General features: G+C 47.2%; 1 protein-coding gene across 2 annotated transcripts in view; it reads left to right on the top strand.

Annotated features, from left to right (window-relative positions):
- The window catches only part of LOC146202134 (uncharacterized), a 711,309-nt gene extending 700,234 nt beyond the window's left edge, over window positions 1-11,075 (top strand). For both annotated transcript variants that reach the window (XM_084587972.1, XM_084587973.1), the window contains 6 exons: window positions 867-1,000; window positions 2,060-2,258; window positions 4,068-4,253; window positions 5,139-6,346; window positions 6,513-6,600; window positions 9,383-11,075. In XM_084587972.1, the coding sequence (XP_084444098.1) occupies window positions 867-1,000; window positions 2,060-2,258; window positions 4,068-4,253; window positions 5,139-6,346; window positions 6,513-6,600; window positions 9,383-9,676 (2,109 nt within the window). In that variant the 3' untranslated portion in view covers window positions 9,677-11,075. The remainder of the gene's footprint in view (window positions 1-866; window positions 1,001-2,059; window positions 2,259-4,067; window positions 4,254-5,138; window positions 6,347-6,512; window positions 6,601-9,382) is intronic.
- Window positions 11,076-15,659: the final 4,584 nt, after the last annotated feature.

Raw genomic sequence — 15,659 nt, forward strand, 5'->3', positions numbered from 1 at the left:
TCACAAGCGCATGTGTACAGTGCAACGTGGTTCATTTTTTTCTTCAGGAGAAAAAAAAAAACGTGAAAAATTATTGACCTGCGAGTTTTTTTTCCCTTCAGTCGACTGCCTCGTAATATTTCCTTAATATATTCTTCAAGGAAGTGTGAATTCTAATGCCACTTTTCTCATATGTTGAAAATACCGAGGTACGAATGTATGAGGCCTTTTTACGGAGTCGTAGGTACCAATGTGTGCCATATGTTTTTTTTTTTTTTTTCCACAGACCAGTGGTCTAAACAGCTTGAAAATGATGTCACTGAAAATCTAGTCAACCTGACTGCAGTTGTATTATTTACATACATTTGAAACATTGACGTAGCCTTAGCCTTATAAAGCGCCAATTTCCTTCTCCCAAAGTCCTCAATCACAGAAATTAAGGATAACAGGATATAACCTTTTTTTTTTTTTTTTTTTTTTTTTCCTTTACAACGGGAACTGGTTAGCCTGGCTTATATTCAGAGACTACTGGCCTACAAAGTAAAATGCCGTTCTAAGGTGATTTGCTCTTGACCAAACTTTATTGAACGTGGCGGTCAGAACAGCGCCTCAGGAAGAGGACGACACAAAGGCATAGTAGCACGTGCGATTGATAATATTTGCCGTGACGTCGCCGAGCGTTGCAGCCGCTGCTGCCTAAATACGGACCCATTACAGGTACTAATTATTCACGTGATTACATGCCTTGCGGTTACCGGGCTCACGGAAGCGTGCACATTTTCCCGACCAGCCGCGTGACTTGTGCGTTCGCTGCGAGCGTTGCAGCTTGCTTGAATTGAGGAATTAAGCACTCCGAAGTATCTAAAGCGGGTTTTTGTCGCCCACAGAACTTCTCTGTTCACGTGGATAAGCCGGACGTGCTGTACATCCACATCGGCAGCAGTCCTGTCACGTGTCTGAAGCTAGTCGACAAAAGGCTATGGTGCGCCACAGGAAACAGGATCATCATCCTCAGCGCGAGGTGGGTGGCGCGCTGCTGATTTGGCTTTGACTTTGAGTATGTGGACAGCAGTGGCATACGTCACAGCGTGAGCTGCTTGCATGACTGTTTCGGAACAGCCGGTTTTTAGGGCTGTAGGGAGAGCTACAGCCCATTGCCTGCAGTATGGTGGCGTTCGACTTCTTGAAAACGTTATATATATATATATATATATATATATATATATATATATATATATATATATATATATATATATATATATATATATATATATATATATATATATATATATATATTGTGAGCCCTCCACGGATCTTCTTTCATTTGTACATACCATGATCTTCTTCTTCCTCTTGTACATACCATCATCATCGTCCCGCGGCGCCGGCTCTGGCGCGCGCTTGGGTTTTCTCCATCAGATTAAACGCTGACACGGCATACCTTGCCTTGCCTTCACGACCTTGCCGTCTGGACCTGGCCTTCTTTCACAATATATATATATATATATATATATATATATATATTGTATGCCGCTGTAGAGTTAAGGATGCTCACCTCGTTTCATTGCACACTTGGAGCAGGAGGCTAGGGAATAGGAGAATGGCAGCAAGAGAGGGACTAGGCTTTCCAAAACCAGCTGATTTGGCTAGCATTACAATCGAGGAGGCTTGATTGCAAAATACGCCGATGTGCGGCATGCAGCATCCTCACGAGTAGTGGGCTTGTAGGTTAATCGCGCGTTGCAGCCTGAACAAGAACCATTTTGTATTTTAATCCGCTTTTCCGCATTTTCGTTTTCAAGGTTGCCTCTTGAAAGACAGTTGAAAGAGAGCAAATCAATTCAATCTGCTATTCTCGTCGCACGCATTGTCAGCGTGAATTTGTTTGTCCTTCGCGCTTCTCTCATTGTTATTATGGACGAGTAAGTGCTTTTTAAATGTGCAATAACGACGAAATATAACTGAGGGGCAGCCGCACCAAAAGTGTTGGTAATCAGAACCAGGCATTTTTGTTGTCACCGGCCACTCTGAATGGAATGCGCCCGCGTGCCTCCGCGGGCTGTTGCGCGGTGTGTCGCAGAACACTGGACACGGTGGACCAGTTCCAGGTGTCTCCCAGCAGCCTGGACTACATCTCGCTCCTGCAGCCATGCGCGTCTGAAGACGGCGTCTGGATGGCGCTGCGCGGCTCCTCGGTGCTGCAACTGTGGGACGCCCAGGCGCTGACCTGCAAGATGCTCTACGACGTCCGCGACGATCGTTACCCGCGGTCACCGAGGGTAAGCGGCCGTGGCCATTGCAGAGCCTTGGTCAGCCGAGGGTCGGCGGAAGCCTCTCACTTGTTCTTGGAGCGATACACCGTGTAGTCCCGTGTTCTTTTCTCGCTTTTCTGTTGACCTTGTTTCCTGATGCAGGCACTGTCCTATGCTGTTCATTTTTCGTATCGCTCAAAGTTTGAGGCCCGTTCCGCTGTTTCCACCTTAGCATCCTCTTTAAGGAAAAGTACACGTGCCCTCATTCCCCCGTGTACATTCCCCCTCCCTCATAACTTTGCGAGATTGGTGGAGGTTTCCCTTAGAAGGATAAGAGCTGGGGCGGTCCTTACCCCGTTGGTAATATGCCGATGGGAATCAGCAGACATCGGACCAACGACATACCCGAAGTGTTCCACACCAGCTGCAGAAGTGGATGATCGACACCTGCTGTGGACCTGTGCAGGGACAAGGGCATCAAGGACGCAGATTCTGCGCGAAGTGGGACTAACCACAACAAGGGAAGAAGACTTCTCTAAATGGCTCACCGACAACGACAAGAGTGGGAGCCCGCTCCGGTTCCTTACTGAAAATAATTTACATGAGTTTCTATAATATGCCTTATGGCAAGCTTACGTAAAAAAAAAAAAAAAAAGAAAAAAAAAGTACACTCGCCGCGGCCTGGAACTGCTCCTTTTCATATTGCGTATGTTTACGACGGTAACACCACCTCTGTGTTCGACTTTTGTTGCTTAACTACTCGTGCGATCGCAATGTGCGCTCACGCAATTTTTACATAGCGTATTTTGTTTTCTCTTCTTATTGCTCACTTATGTGGGTGTCTTATAAATTTCATTTTATTCAAGGGTAACGGCAACGATGCTTTCCTTTGTTTTTTTGTTAAGTGAAGAAATGATTAAATTTCTGCCGTATTTTGCCATACTTCGTTATTTAAAGACGGGGGGCGAAGGCGGAAGGGTCATAAATCTCTCCGCCGAGCTTCAGCATAGCTTCAGATGCTTGTGCACGGTCGCTATCATGGGATTGTTATAACATTAACGCCTAGCGCCCAACAGCTGGTTTACACGTAAGCGTTGCTTGGGCTCCAGTAAAAAAAATCGCTTCTGTGAAGCAAATTTTCTACGCAGTACTTTGCCATTGAGACATGAAATTCATGGTAAGATACTTCTCTGTTTGGCCTTTAGTGCCAGCGAAATGCACAATAATTTAAGTGTCTCGTATTGGTGGTTGGTTGACATTCACCTGCTGTTGTACAGTTACTAATAGTTACTAAAAAAATGATTCGCAAAAAAGGGTTCTCGGCAATTATTATTTTTTAATTCGCGGCCTCCTTTGGCCTTAGTTTTTTTCCGAAACTCGAAGCCTATGATAAATATTGTTCTCATTGACACTAGCGCACGATGAAGGAAGTAAGCAGGAAAGCAAACATTTAACGTCTGCATTTTTGCTGCCGCTCGAGGTTTGTTGAATGGGAGCACAAGACAGAAGAAAAACTCTTATCGGAACCGTGTTTTATCAAACTTGGTTGGTTTGTCGGGATTAAAGTCCCAAAGGAACTCAGGCTATGATAGACGCCTTATCAAACTTAGTTCAGTTTAACTAAATACTTAGCACAACCCTTAGATGACCCATCCTTTTCGTTGTTAGTCGTTGTTAGCTCGTAGATTCTTAGTGCAGTATCATAGCACTGTAACAAGGAAGGTCACTAGCGTTGTTGTTTCGAGCGGCGACTTTTGGGGCGTCTGTCCCAAGTGCGGGATTTGGGCGAGAAGATAATGTACGAGAGGGTGAGCCGCGTGCCTCATCACCCTGCAGCAACAGGAGGAGGAAAACGAGCTCAACCCGGCTCGCATCACGGCCCTGCTGTCTTTGCCAGGGAGCGTGTTGGTGGGCACCGCCCAGGGTATGCTCATCATCTACCACCTTCTGCCGCGCTGCTCAGCTTCCAGCGACTGCAGGACCGACTCCAGCACCGAGGCCGCGCCGCCCGTGAAGTTCGCGGTGAGTGTCACCTGTGATGCTGCCTTTGGCTACTATTCCATCAGTTTTGTGTTGCTGAAAACGAAAATCACGTCGTATAAAGGCAGCCGATGCGGGTTTGATTTTAGCGATGCAAGGACGTATTGGTCGTAGGCCGCCATGGCTAATGTTTTTGGTCTGCGGAAAGTCTAGTTAGAGACTCCACTTTCTAATAATTTTACCCAGGAGAAGTCCGGTACAGGCCAGGGGAAGAGCTGGAAGGAGAAATCCTTCAGCATTTTGGGGGGCATATCGTTAGGTAGCGAAGCACTGGAAGTAGTAGGGGAATATGTCTACTTAGGACAGGTAGTGTAAGCGTAGGTCCGGACCATGAAAGGGAAATAACAAGGAGAATAAGATTGGGATGGAGCGCTTTTGGCAAGCACTCCCAGATTATGACTAGCAGCTTACCGGTATCGCTCAAGAGGAAAGTATACAACAGTTGAATCTTACCTATACTTACTTTTGTGGCTGAAACGTGGAGGCTAACAAAGAGGGCTCTACTTAAGTTGAGGGCAACGCAGAGGGCTATGGAAAGAAAAATGGTAGGGATAACGTTAAGAGATAGGAAACGTGCAGAGTGACTCAGAGAAATAACTGAAGTGTAGCGCGAAGAAAGGATAACCGATGGTAGCTTAGGGTAACAAACTGGATTCCAAGGGAAGGATAGCGTAGCAGGGGGCGGCAGAAAGCTAGATGGGCGGATGAGAAGACGTTCGCAGGGGTCAAGTGGGTGCAGCTAGCACAGGACTGGGTTAATTGGAGGAATATGGGAGAGGCTTTCGCCCTGCAGTGGGTATGGTCAGGCTGATGATGATGATGATCGTTTGTCGATCCTACACCCTGAAGCCTGCTTTTTGCTTTCAGGGTGCTGCGTCACCTACGACAAGTGACCGAAGTCCAGCCACAGAATCTGAAGCGAGAACTCGAAATGACAGCGGTTACGTCACGTCGACCCCGAAATATGCCGCTAAATCCCCAGGTGCCACGCTGACCGCGTACAAAAGCGACGACGGAGTGAACGACACGAGTGGCAGCCAACATTCCTTTCGGACGGTCATCAGCAAATCCACCAGCTGCCTCTCTTCGTCGCCAAGGAACACATCAGAGGATGAATCCTCGCCGGATGCCAAGAAACGCGAGGAGAAAAAACTCAATGGCCCCAAGGAAGATGACAATGCAACACAAGAAGAAGCAGGAAGCCAGAACAGCGACGGTAGACGTGAGCGCGCCATAGACAAACAAATCGTACCTGACAAAGCTTGCAGCGCATCAGCAAGTTTCAGGAAAGAGGTCGAATCGTCGGGGGAGATCCACATGAACGGTTCAGAAGGAAGAAAGAAGAGTCCAAGTGCCGTCGAAGATCGTGTGGGTTTCTCGTCTTCGCCGGGTCGAAAGATTGGACGTCACATAATGGATCCGTCCGAGATCAGCATTTGTCCTGTGACAGAGGTATGTGCAGAAGACACGCGAAAGTGGAGCCTGCGTACTGCCGACAGCTGTGTGTCCATGATAGAATTAGCGGCACCGCTCCGTAAGCAGTCTTCGTGGAGTTCCACCACCGCCACCACGCTGAGCCACGTACTGAAGCGGCACAATGCCAGCGTCGATTGTCTTCCTGCATGGCTCAGCCGGGACACGCTCAGCTCTTCCCTAACCAGCGACAGCTACGACTTCGACGACTTCTTCGTGCAGTACGCGGACGACTCGGCGCTTACAGGACAGGACTCCCGCGTGGTCCCTGCCTCGGCTTGCTTTGCGAGCGAGGAGGCGCAGCGGCTGCTCGAGAAGCTCACCGTCCCCACGGTGTACCTTACACTGGGGAGTCACGAGGAGCGCTCCAGCACGGGCTCCTTCTGGACCGAGAATGAAGATGGGGCCGACACGTCCACTACTCACGAAGCGACCACGAGCGAATGGCCCGAGGGGCCCTCTTACGACGGCAACCAACCAAGCAGCGACTTGGGCAGCAACATCTCGTTCAGCAGCGTGGACCATCATTATGCTTACGAAATGCTTGTCCAGGAGAAAATCAAGATTTCGGACAAGGCCATCCGCTGCCTCGTAGAACTAAGGTATGTGCGGCTGCCTTGCTCTCTGGCCGAATGAGCGCGACCCCTTCCGTACTTCCTACCAAGATATGCTTGTTCAGAATTTGTTCATGTGTTGGGTATTTACTGAACGTCCCTGCTTGTGTCCAATCTGGTTCTTCCGAGTAACCCTCTTTGTCTTCTTTTTTAGGCGTAAAGGAGGTTCTATTGTCATCAGTGGAGCAGGCTGCTATGGAGATGACGAATCAGTGCTGAAGTGGACCGAGGAAGGCGAAGAGGTGAGGTCAAAAACTTGCGTAAGCTCAGATTGACATTTAGTGCTCAATACGCGGGTTGTACATTTCAAGCAGCTAGTTCTCTCAGTTGTCGCCTTTCGTGCCCTAATATTACATCGTGGCAGTTTAGTAAATCTTATAGGGGAGAAAACCTGGGCCAGGGGGCGCTGCGCCGCTCTGTGCGTCAGCGCCCTCCATGGAGACCCCGTCAAAATCTACGCGCAGCCCGGCCGCGTCGTCTGCTAGCCGCCGCATAGAAAAGCATGTTGTCGTCTGCTCCGCGCTGCTTTCTAGCACGTGTTTGCGCGCGCGCGGTCGGTTGTTTCTCTCGTCCTCCGACCGCATTGTGGCCACCGTCGCGCTCTAACAATGAGGGGGGAAGAAGAAAGAAAGAAAAGAACTAGAAGGAAAATAATGACGGCGCACTTTTTTCGCGAAGCTTGTGTGGAAACGGTAACGGGATGGTTGTGGGCCTTTTTTTTTTTTCTTTTTTTTTTTTTGGGGGGGGGGGATATCTCGTACCGTTCGTGTGTCGTACTTCTCTAACTGGCGGTGCTGAAGCAGCCATCGTGGAACCGGGTCGGCCATATATTCGTCATTAATGCGACCACATAACGTCAATCATCCTGTCCTCATACGCGATCCTGCTTCAGGAGCTCAAAACTGCGCGTTCGCTATAGGAGATAACTGAACTAGGAATTGCGCAGCGTAACAGTGGAATTAAGAAGACAAAGATTTCCGTGGAGAGATGTCCCCGTCTGCATGGAAAGTCGTCAGACATTTCCTCGCTGTTCGTCTCGTGGAGAGGAAACTGCCGCAAAAATGGCATGCCTCGGCTTCTGGGGAATGACCCAGGTCGTTAAGAAACCCCTCATCGTTAACAGTAGCTAGGTCATTGATTTCGGATGGCAGCGCCGCAGCAGTGAACTTCCCCTGGCCGGTGTCCGCAGGAACCAAAGGGTAAGGCGGCATGCTTTGTGCCTTTGTAGGGAACGCATCCTAAACGCGCCGAAAACAGGCCCCACGGCGCCGGCAGCACTGCCTAAAACGTTTGTCCCCAAAGAGCTGAATAGGCCCATTTCAAGCGACCAGTCACAAAGGGAAAGGAAGAGCACTCGAAGGCTGGACCTTTCATTCTGTGAACATGGACAGAAGCATCAAGAGGTGCCGCCTCAAGTCCTTCAAGATACCTGTCGTTTGCCTCCCGCCTTCAAGCAGCGAATTCGCGTTCATTTTTTTTTTATGTATGTCTGAGCCTGCCAACAAGCGCTCTTTGAAAACAATGTCCGGAGATCAATTAATCATAATTTCTTGCTTTCAAAAGCACCGATAAAAAACATGCCTCCAGCCAGCCTCTATGTCAGCCGGGGCACAGAAAAAAGCAAAATTAAGAAATCCCACTGGCAAAGAGCGCCGGCTTTGCGCGCGAGAACGCGCCACCAACCCCCCTCGTCCTCACTCTCCTTCTCCCGCTCCGCGTGCACGCGCGGCTGAACGTAGCACGCGCTCCCGAGCAAGCCGCGCGCAGCGCGGGCGCAGATGCGCGTAGGTTTTGTAGTTCCTCTCCGCTCCGCTGGAAACCGAGCGCTGGCGTCGCGGAGCAAACTCCAGCTTTGGTTCCCTATTGGTGACTAATGGTGCATCATGGCTTCAAGTGCCAGGACTAAGAGCCATAACATTGGCAAGCTTGACTAGTCAAACGCTGCTGAGGGTGGGGACCAGCGCAAAAAAGAGTCAAAGGAATCTCTTTTCGCGCTGTTCACCGTGGTGTAATAGCCGTACACATGCTTGGTATAGATCAGGGGGCTCTTAGGATCATTTCACTCTCTTGGCTACATATGTGCATGCTAGATTCGGCTCTGCGCTTCTCAGTGAAAGTCTCGCGTGGCCGTTCAAGTGTCTAGCACTGGAAGATGGACCAGAGCTATAAGCAGATAAATGAAGGGGAAATGAGGGTGCTCGTTATAATACATGAAAGAAATAAGCCAACAGTCGGCGAGGCCAAGGAAAGCATTGTGGATTGTACTTTGTCTTTTTTGTACTTGTACTTAATGTCTATAGAAACACGTGCAACGACGTGTAAGTTTCTGACGATATCTGCGGTTTATGTCTATAGAAACACGTGGAACGACGTGCAAGTTTCTGACGATATCTGCGGTTTTGCTATCATTATCAGCTTTTTCGCTGTCTTCTGTGCATTTAAGGAACAACACACCTTTACAAACGAAATACAATAGTAGTGCTGAATATAGCAGCATATATCTGCCCAGACACCGTGAAGGCGCGTCAGTTTTCTAAACGCATGACCTCGTATTCTGTGCAAAAAGTGGCTTGTTTTTATGCAAGACCTACTCGTTACCAGTCAGGCAGCGAGCAGTTTAATATGTCATTGTCGCTGAATCCACCTGGATACGCGCGAATAGTGATGTCTCGATGGGATCGCCTGTCTAAAATGATTGGCGTGTCTAAACTGGCCATTGAGTGCGTGCAAGTGTGCACTTACGAACTAAATTTTTGATACGGGGATTTCAATTCGGCCTGAAATCATAAAAATCACCTTCTGCCCTTCCCTGATCAAGGCTCACTGTCTACGCTCTTGGCGAGTTCGAAACAAGGTGAAAGAACGAGCAACCTTTGAGTGTTGCTTCCGGTCACACAATTCTCTAGCATTGTAATTTATATAGAAGAAGCCATTTTTAACCGACGGTATAAAAGGCTACGCCCGGGACGAGCTGTAATTGCGGAACACTGCTTGCTTACCATCCGTGTGCCTTGCCTGCTGCAGAAGCTGTGGACGAACGATCCAGTGATCGAGGTGTGCCCGTACACCAACACGATCAAGCCGTCTCCGTACACGCGGTCGCGGTTGCCGCGGAAGGTGTCAGCGGCGCAGACTAATGGCCAGGCGCGGACTCTCGAGGCGGGAGCCGTGGCGAGGACCAACGGTCCTGTCGGCGGCAGCCTCATGCAGCGCAGCCGTGGTCGCTTGCTTCTGGATGCTCCCAAGGCGGCCACCTCGATGGGTGCTCGGCTGGCGCGCATGCAGAGCATGTTCGTCAAGAGCACCGAGAAGAGCTAAGCAAGCTGGCTATACATTGTGGTTTCCCAGCCTCGGGCTTGGTGCCAGTGAATGGACCGAGAGCGGCTGTCTGATACGCTTTGCTTTCTGTGTGCACACGTGGACGCTGTTGGCTGGAGCATTCTAACGACTTGTTAGCACTGACAAATCCTTCGGACTTGACATTGTGAGGAACAGTAACCTAAATTAATCTCTGATACAGGGTATGCGGGATGAAGGAAGTTGGGTTTCCTTCTGAGTAGTCTTTAATGACAACATTCCTGTTATGAGGGGAGACACGTGCAGGCTCAGTTTGCTTAACCTTAACCGCCACAGCTTTTACAATCCTGAGCACATGGAAGAACGTATTAAAAATATTTGGATACATAAAGAATGTGGGAACATGGTGTAAGTGGATAAATTAATATATTTTTTCATTGTTTTTGCGATAGCAATACTGCGCCAGGTTTGTTTGTTTGTTTGTTTGTTTCGTTACCGACGGTGGCCTATAACAGACACCTTGCTTATTGTTTGGGCTTTTAAATTACCTGCTCAGTGATTTTTGCTCACCTCATTCAATGAGCGAGTTGTAATTGTTCTCACAGTTGACTTCTCACGTCTTTACTTCACAAGCATAATTCTCACTGCTGTTTGACAGGAATGGCGAGCATATCTGTTTTTCTCTGAACATGTTTTGTTTTTCATGTTTTTCTCTGAACAGATATGTTTTCTCTGAAAAACATATCTGTTTTTCTCTGAAGGCACCTCCTTAGCAACGATTTTTTCCTTCACAGCTGACTACTAAAAATGGCTAGGATTTCTCGTTTTCTATTACTCCCCCCCCCCCCCTTACCCTTTTTCTTTCTTTCATTAGACGCTTAAATGGTACTCGTGATTTCAATTCCTAGGGAAACAACTCATAGAAAGTGGCGCTCTCTGCACGCGCTGATTGCATGGGTCAGGTGTGGAAAGGGGATCAAGCTGCAACGAAATGGCCTTAGAAGTCTGGCACTACTGGTAACACCTGCTGCCAATGCCAGGATCAAAATTACGCGTTTGATGTCTTTAAGGCAGCAAACTCAAATTGTTTTATACTTGCTCTTTTTCAACTTCTCCGGCTGAAAGCTGCACTGAAATGAAAAGAATCTCGCCAGAATTGACATGGCAGTTTCAAAAGCTTTATTTAACATCTTGCCCGATTAAGCGAGCTTTTCTTTTCTCGCTTAGCTCTTCTTTTTTTTTGAATGAGTCTCTCGTGAGAAACTAAAGCTTTTAGAGCAGGAGTTTCATCCAGTGCCACACCGTCTTTATTATTCATTAAAAAAAAGGCAATTCAAGTGTGACTTAGCCTAATTACGCGAATTATGTGTTTCACGAAGCACTAGAGGTTTTCTTTTTTTCTTTTTTCTTTTTTTTTTTTGTAGCTATTACATTAAAAGGCGTATAAGTCTTGGTCAAAAGTCCTGAGTCCAAATGATTTTCGTCTCAGCCGGAAAATGAAGGCCGTGAAATGCTATGAAACAGTTTCTTCCTGTGATAAGAAATCATTTCCTGGCATTCAAAAAATGCCCTGTAGCCATTAATAATGGCACGACGGCTCAATTTCGAGGCTCAAACGAAAATCCTATGTCTTCAGGACTTTTGATTAAGACAGCACATGCTGCTTTAGCTCTCTAGCTTGAAGTTGATTGTGGCTGTTTTTGTGGCAATCCGCTACAGAACGGTTGTAAACATTAAAGGTATGCTAGTGCCTAGTGGTTTTAGCATGCTCCAGCTTTCAACTTTATTGGTATTTTAACGTGATTATATCCCGAATATCAAAGCACCTAGCCGCAATGAACCTGTTGGTATTGGTTTTGTGAGAAGTCATTTGTGGTGATGCGTTTTTTTTGTTCTTTCTTGAGGGAAAACCGGTTGGAAACTTACCGCTCCACGTAAATGAGTGGCGGAAGAGAGGTCGACGATTGGTCACTTTTTAACAGAAATGATCGTGTTATTGTGACAGTAAGCAGGGATCGTCTTTCTGCTCTGTGCAGAGAATACGTTTTTCTACTGTCTTCTGTCTCTTTTCACCACCTTGACTGCTTGGCTCTGAGCGTATGACGTCCAAGCACAGGGTACGGTGATTGATGCCTGTTTACACAAGGTGTCCTTTTATAAACCTCCAAAGTCGGAATGTGATTAACGAAACAATTTTTCATTAACTTAGTTTCCCTCTTTGCGATAACATAAAACTGCGGCAAGAAGTGCTGCCTTGTTTCAGGCTGAATATCCATGCGCTCTCTACGCTTGCATGTTTTGCTAAGGCACAAGCGCCCAGCTTTTCAGCAGAATACTCTTAGCAGCCGTCTCCACGCTTGACTGTGACTTGCTAAATGCGCTGAAAGAGATAGACACACCTTCATATCCGCCAATGAAGTGCGGATGTAGGCATTGCTTCAGTGGAATTGTGAGTTCATTTTTCTGTTTGTATACTTCAGACCTGGAACGGAAGCATGCACTTTGCAGCTGTCATGAAACAGATATGAATGCATGAAACTTGACTGTTATGAAAGTTTTACAGCTGTACTGGTTGCAGCTGTGCTCACAAGGGGAACACGGGTATGATGCCTCATTCAATGGAAATCTGTTATGACCTGTTCTCTATCACGGTCCTGTTATACTGTTGTGGCTATCCACAATTATTCTTGTAGTGAGTTCGCTTAAGTGGTTATTCCAGTCTGTTGGGCAAGGCCCTGAGTATGGGCTAAATGAAGGATTTGTTTGGCGAGTCGGTCATTCAATTATTTAAATATTTTATAGAGTATTAACAACAACGGCTCGTGCTCTTTTACCCAGTGCTTTCCACACTTGTTATTTTTTTGCAAGACGTGCAGAGGTGTACCCTGGATACCAGCTCATGTTTCCGTCTTTATGCCATGATAATCAGGTGATGCTGTCGTAGTGCTAGTGCGTATGAAGTATAGTTACGTCGGACAGAATATATGAGCATTCCAGAACTACGTTTGGTTCGCTGCCGTTTTGCTGAGCGATATCACTGAACCTACTGGTAGCCTGTTATTATATGGTGGAATTAAATTGTGACGGTCAATTGTCCATTTTTGTTTTTCTTGCTGCCTTTGAGTTTCTTATTCACTTCTCCAAGAAAGCCTATTGTGAACGGATGTTACAAATCGCATTTATGGGCTTAGCTCGACTCGAAGCTTCGTGCATATTACACATGACCTTTTTCTTCAGTAATTTACGCGTCCAGGAAGATGACTGCAGCACCGACCTGTGCTCTAACAGCCACCTTAGGACCATCTTTATTTTAACTTTGATTTTTCATTCAAGAGTGCAATAAGTTTTACACGTTTCACTTACACCTTGCAGTAGTCAAGCACGCACGTTTTAGAATGCTCACGACGTCAATATCTCTAATGCGCCCACAGTTTTCATTGTGTGTGTATGTGCATATCTACCATGTAACTGAAACATTCTGGCGTTATAAAACTTGTATGCTTTTGGTAAAACGGTGACCCCTGTTGCTTCTAAAAATTATTACATAGTGTGTCGAGTGATGTATAGATATTTTTTTCTTTCTAAAAAACGTTGTAAATAAAAATGTGCCTGTGGTTTTGTTTCCACCTGCAATTTTATTTTTCTGTCTGGTATTATTCTTTAGTGCCTTCATATTCACCGTACCAATACTGTAGTCAGGACCGTGGTGTACCTCTAAGTAACAATACTTTTGAACAATCTATTGCCGTGCCGTGCCACGCCGTGCTGATGCCTGCCGCCGTGGAAACTGATTTTCCACCAAGCAGAGCGTTCTAGCGCATGCGAATCTTTTTACAACGCCGGCACTACACAGGCGCTTTGCCATTGCCTGTGCGGTCCCTTTTTGGCTTTGAGAGAAAGTAAAATAAATATGACAGCGACTAGGTTTCGGCCCCGCGACGGCACAAACAGAAATATGCTTCGCTGGCGACTGCATTATAGCACACGCTATCGACATCGTCGCATGTTTAAAAAGGCACTGACTACAGCTCTATCACAATTTTTGTCAGCAAAATCCGATAGTACGGCACTCTATGGCTTTGTTGTCGCCTACCCGGCAGCAAAAGACGCATTTATTGCTGATATATTTTGATTCGAAGTTAGAGCGGCTTTTTTCTCCCACCGCCATGACAAACTTAGTTTTTCCCTATGACGCCATGAGGGGAAAATGACGCTAATCATGGCGTAAACGTGGACTCTGTCATTGCTGGGACACGGCGAGTGGTGCGCTCTAGCAGCAGCCGAAATTAAACCTACCTCTGGCCGTGGAGCCGTCGCTTCATTTGCACCAGCCATGCACCACGTTTCCGAGCTTGACAACGAAGTTCTCGCGGCGAACGTTGGCCCGCACTTATCGGCCCTACAAAGCGTGCCATGCTTCTTAGGGTGGCTCGGCTATCAGTACATCACCAGTGTCCAAGCTCCGACGATGCAGCAGTGTCGGCGGCAAGCGGCCGCTGGCATCGCCGTGATGCCGTCACGACTGACGAATAAGGACTGCTACGTACTGGCGTTTTTAAACAGTATACCAATAGGGGAACCATGTATTTTGGCGGAAAAGGAAAAAAAAAAAAAAGAAGAGGCAGCAGGGCCACATTTGTGCGATTTCTTCAGTTTCCTTCGCTGTTGTATAGTACGCGTTCGAGCTGCTCTTCGTTCAACATTCAATTTGGCGCTTACACCTATATACGTGACTTACTCGGAAGTTGTCAGCGTCGCTGCTTCACACGACGCATGCGAAGTACACATTGACATTAGTACACATTATGCCACAAATTGCCACGAAGTACACTCATAGCACACATTATGCCACAAATTGCCACGAAGTACACTCATAGTACACATTATGCCACAAATTGCCACGAAGTACACTCATAGCACACATTATGCCACAAATTGAGGCAACAAAGAGTTCTGTCTGCAGCAAGCTTTAGGTGCTTAGCGAGATGATGACAGGGCTGCAAACATTGAGAAATTATAAAATATTCTGAGATGCCTCTGGAAAGTTCGATGCTTATTAAAGGTGCGGGGCAACGGTAAGACCGCCGGGCAGCCAGCCACAAGATACAGCACGCTTAGAGGGAAATCGTTTAACGGCGATGGCAGTTGCAGCGGTTAAAAAATAAATAAATAAATCTGTAAAAGCGTAGTTACGCAACAGATAATATTGCAAAGTCATTCAGCGCTTATGGGACGTAGTAAACGCACCGGGGTAACACTCCGAAAGGGCGGTGCTCATATTCCGCGCGGTGCTGTTCCCGTTTTTGTTTTTCTTTGTTTTTATTTTCTTAATAATAGCCGTGGTATTTTAAAGTTTATCGCAGCCTTCTTTTTATCTCCCAGCAACCGACCACTGGCGTCACCATCGGGAATTTAACAAGGCCGGTGTATCACCTTCTTTAATCCCCAGCAGCGAACGTCACTATTACAGGTTGTGTGATCTCCGCGCATGTGTATGAGCAAAGTGAAGAAGGGACATACGTGGCTCGACTCCTATTTGCGCTCGCAGCTTCATTTGCTGGCACTTATCGCCCATCCGTAGTTGAGACGTAGGCTGCTGGAGTGTGCTGGCCTTGCCAAGAAAAAAAAAACTGATTCATTCATAGGAAGGGAAAGGCGCGGTAACTGTCTCACTTGGTTTCTGTGGACACCTCAACCGCGCCGTAAGGGAAGGGAGGAAGGTGGGAGTGAAAGTGGAAAGTGAGAAAGAGGAGGGCTAAGGAGTAATTTCGACCACCTGGGGATCTTTAAAGGCCCACTGTCCACCATCCGGTCGAAAATATTTTCTTCCCCGGTGACTGTGAGACTTCGCCCCTGGAACGCAAGGCCGCAAAATTTTTTTGAAAAGAGTAACTAATAACGCAGTTACAGCCACCGCAATCACCCGATTCTATCCTGCCTCTCTCCTTCCGTTCCCTCGCAAAGGTTTTTCACTCTCCTGCCCGAGGTCGTCTAGCCTCCGCAA

This window comes from Amblyomma maculatum, chromosome 1 (genome assembly GCF_055883805.1).
Source record: "Amblyomma maculatum isolate TAMU_Amacu chromosome 1, ASM5588380v1, whole genome shotgun sequence".
NCBI classification, from domain to species: Eukaryota; Metazoa; Arthropoda; class Arachnida; order Ixodida; family Ixodidae; genus Amblyomma; species Amblyomma maculatum.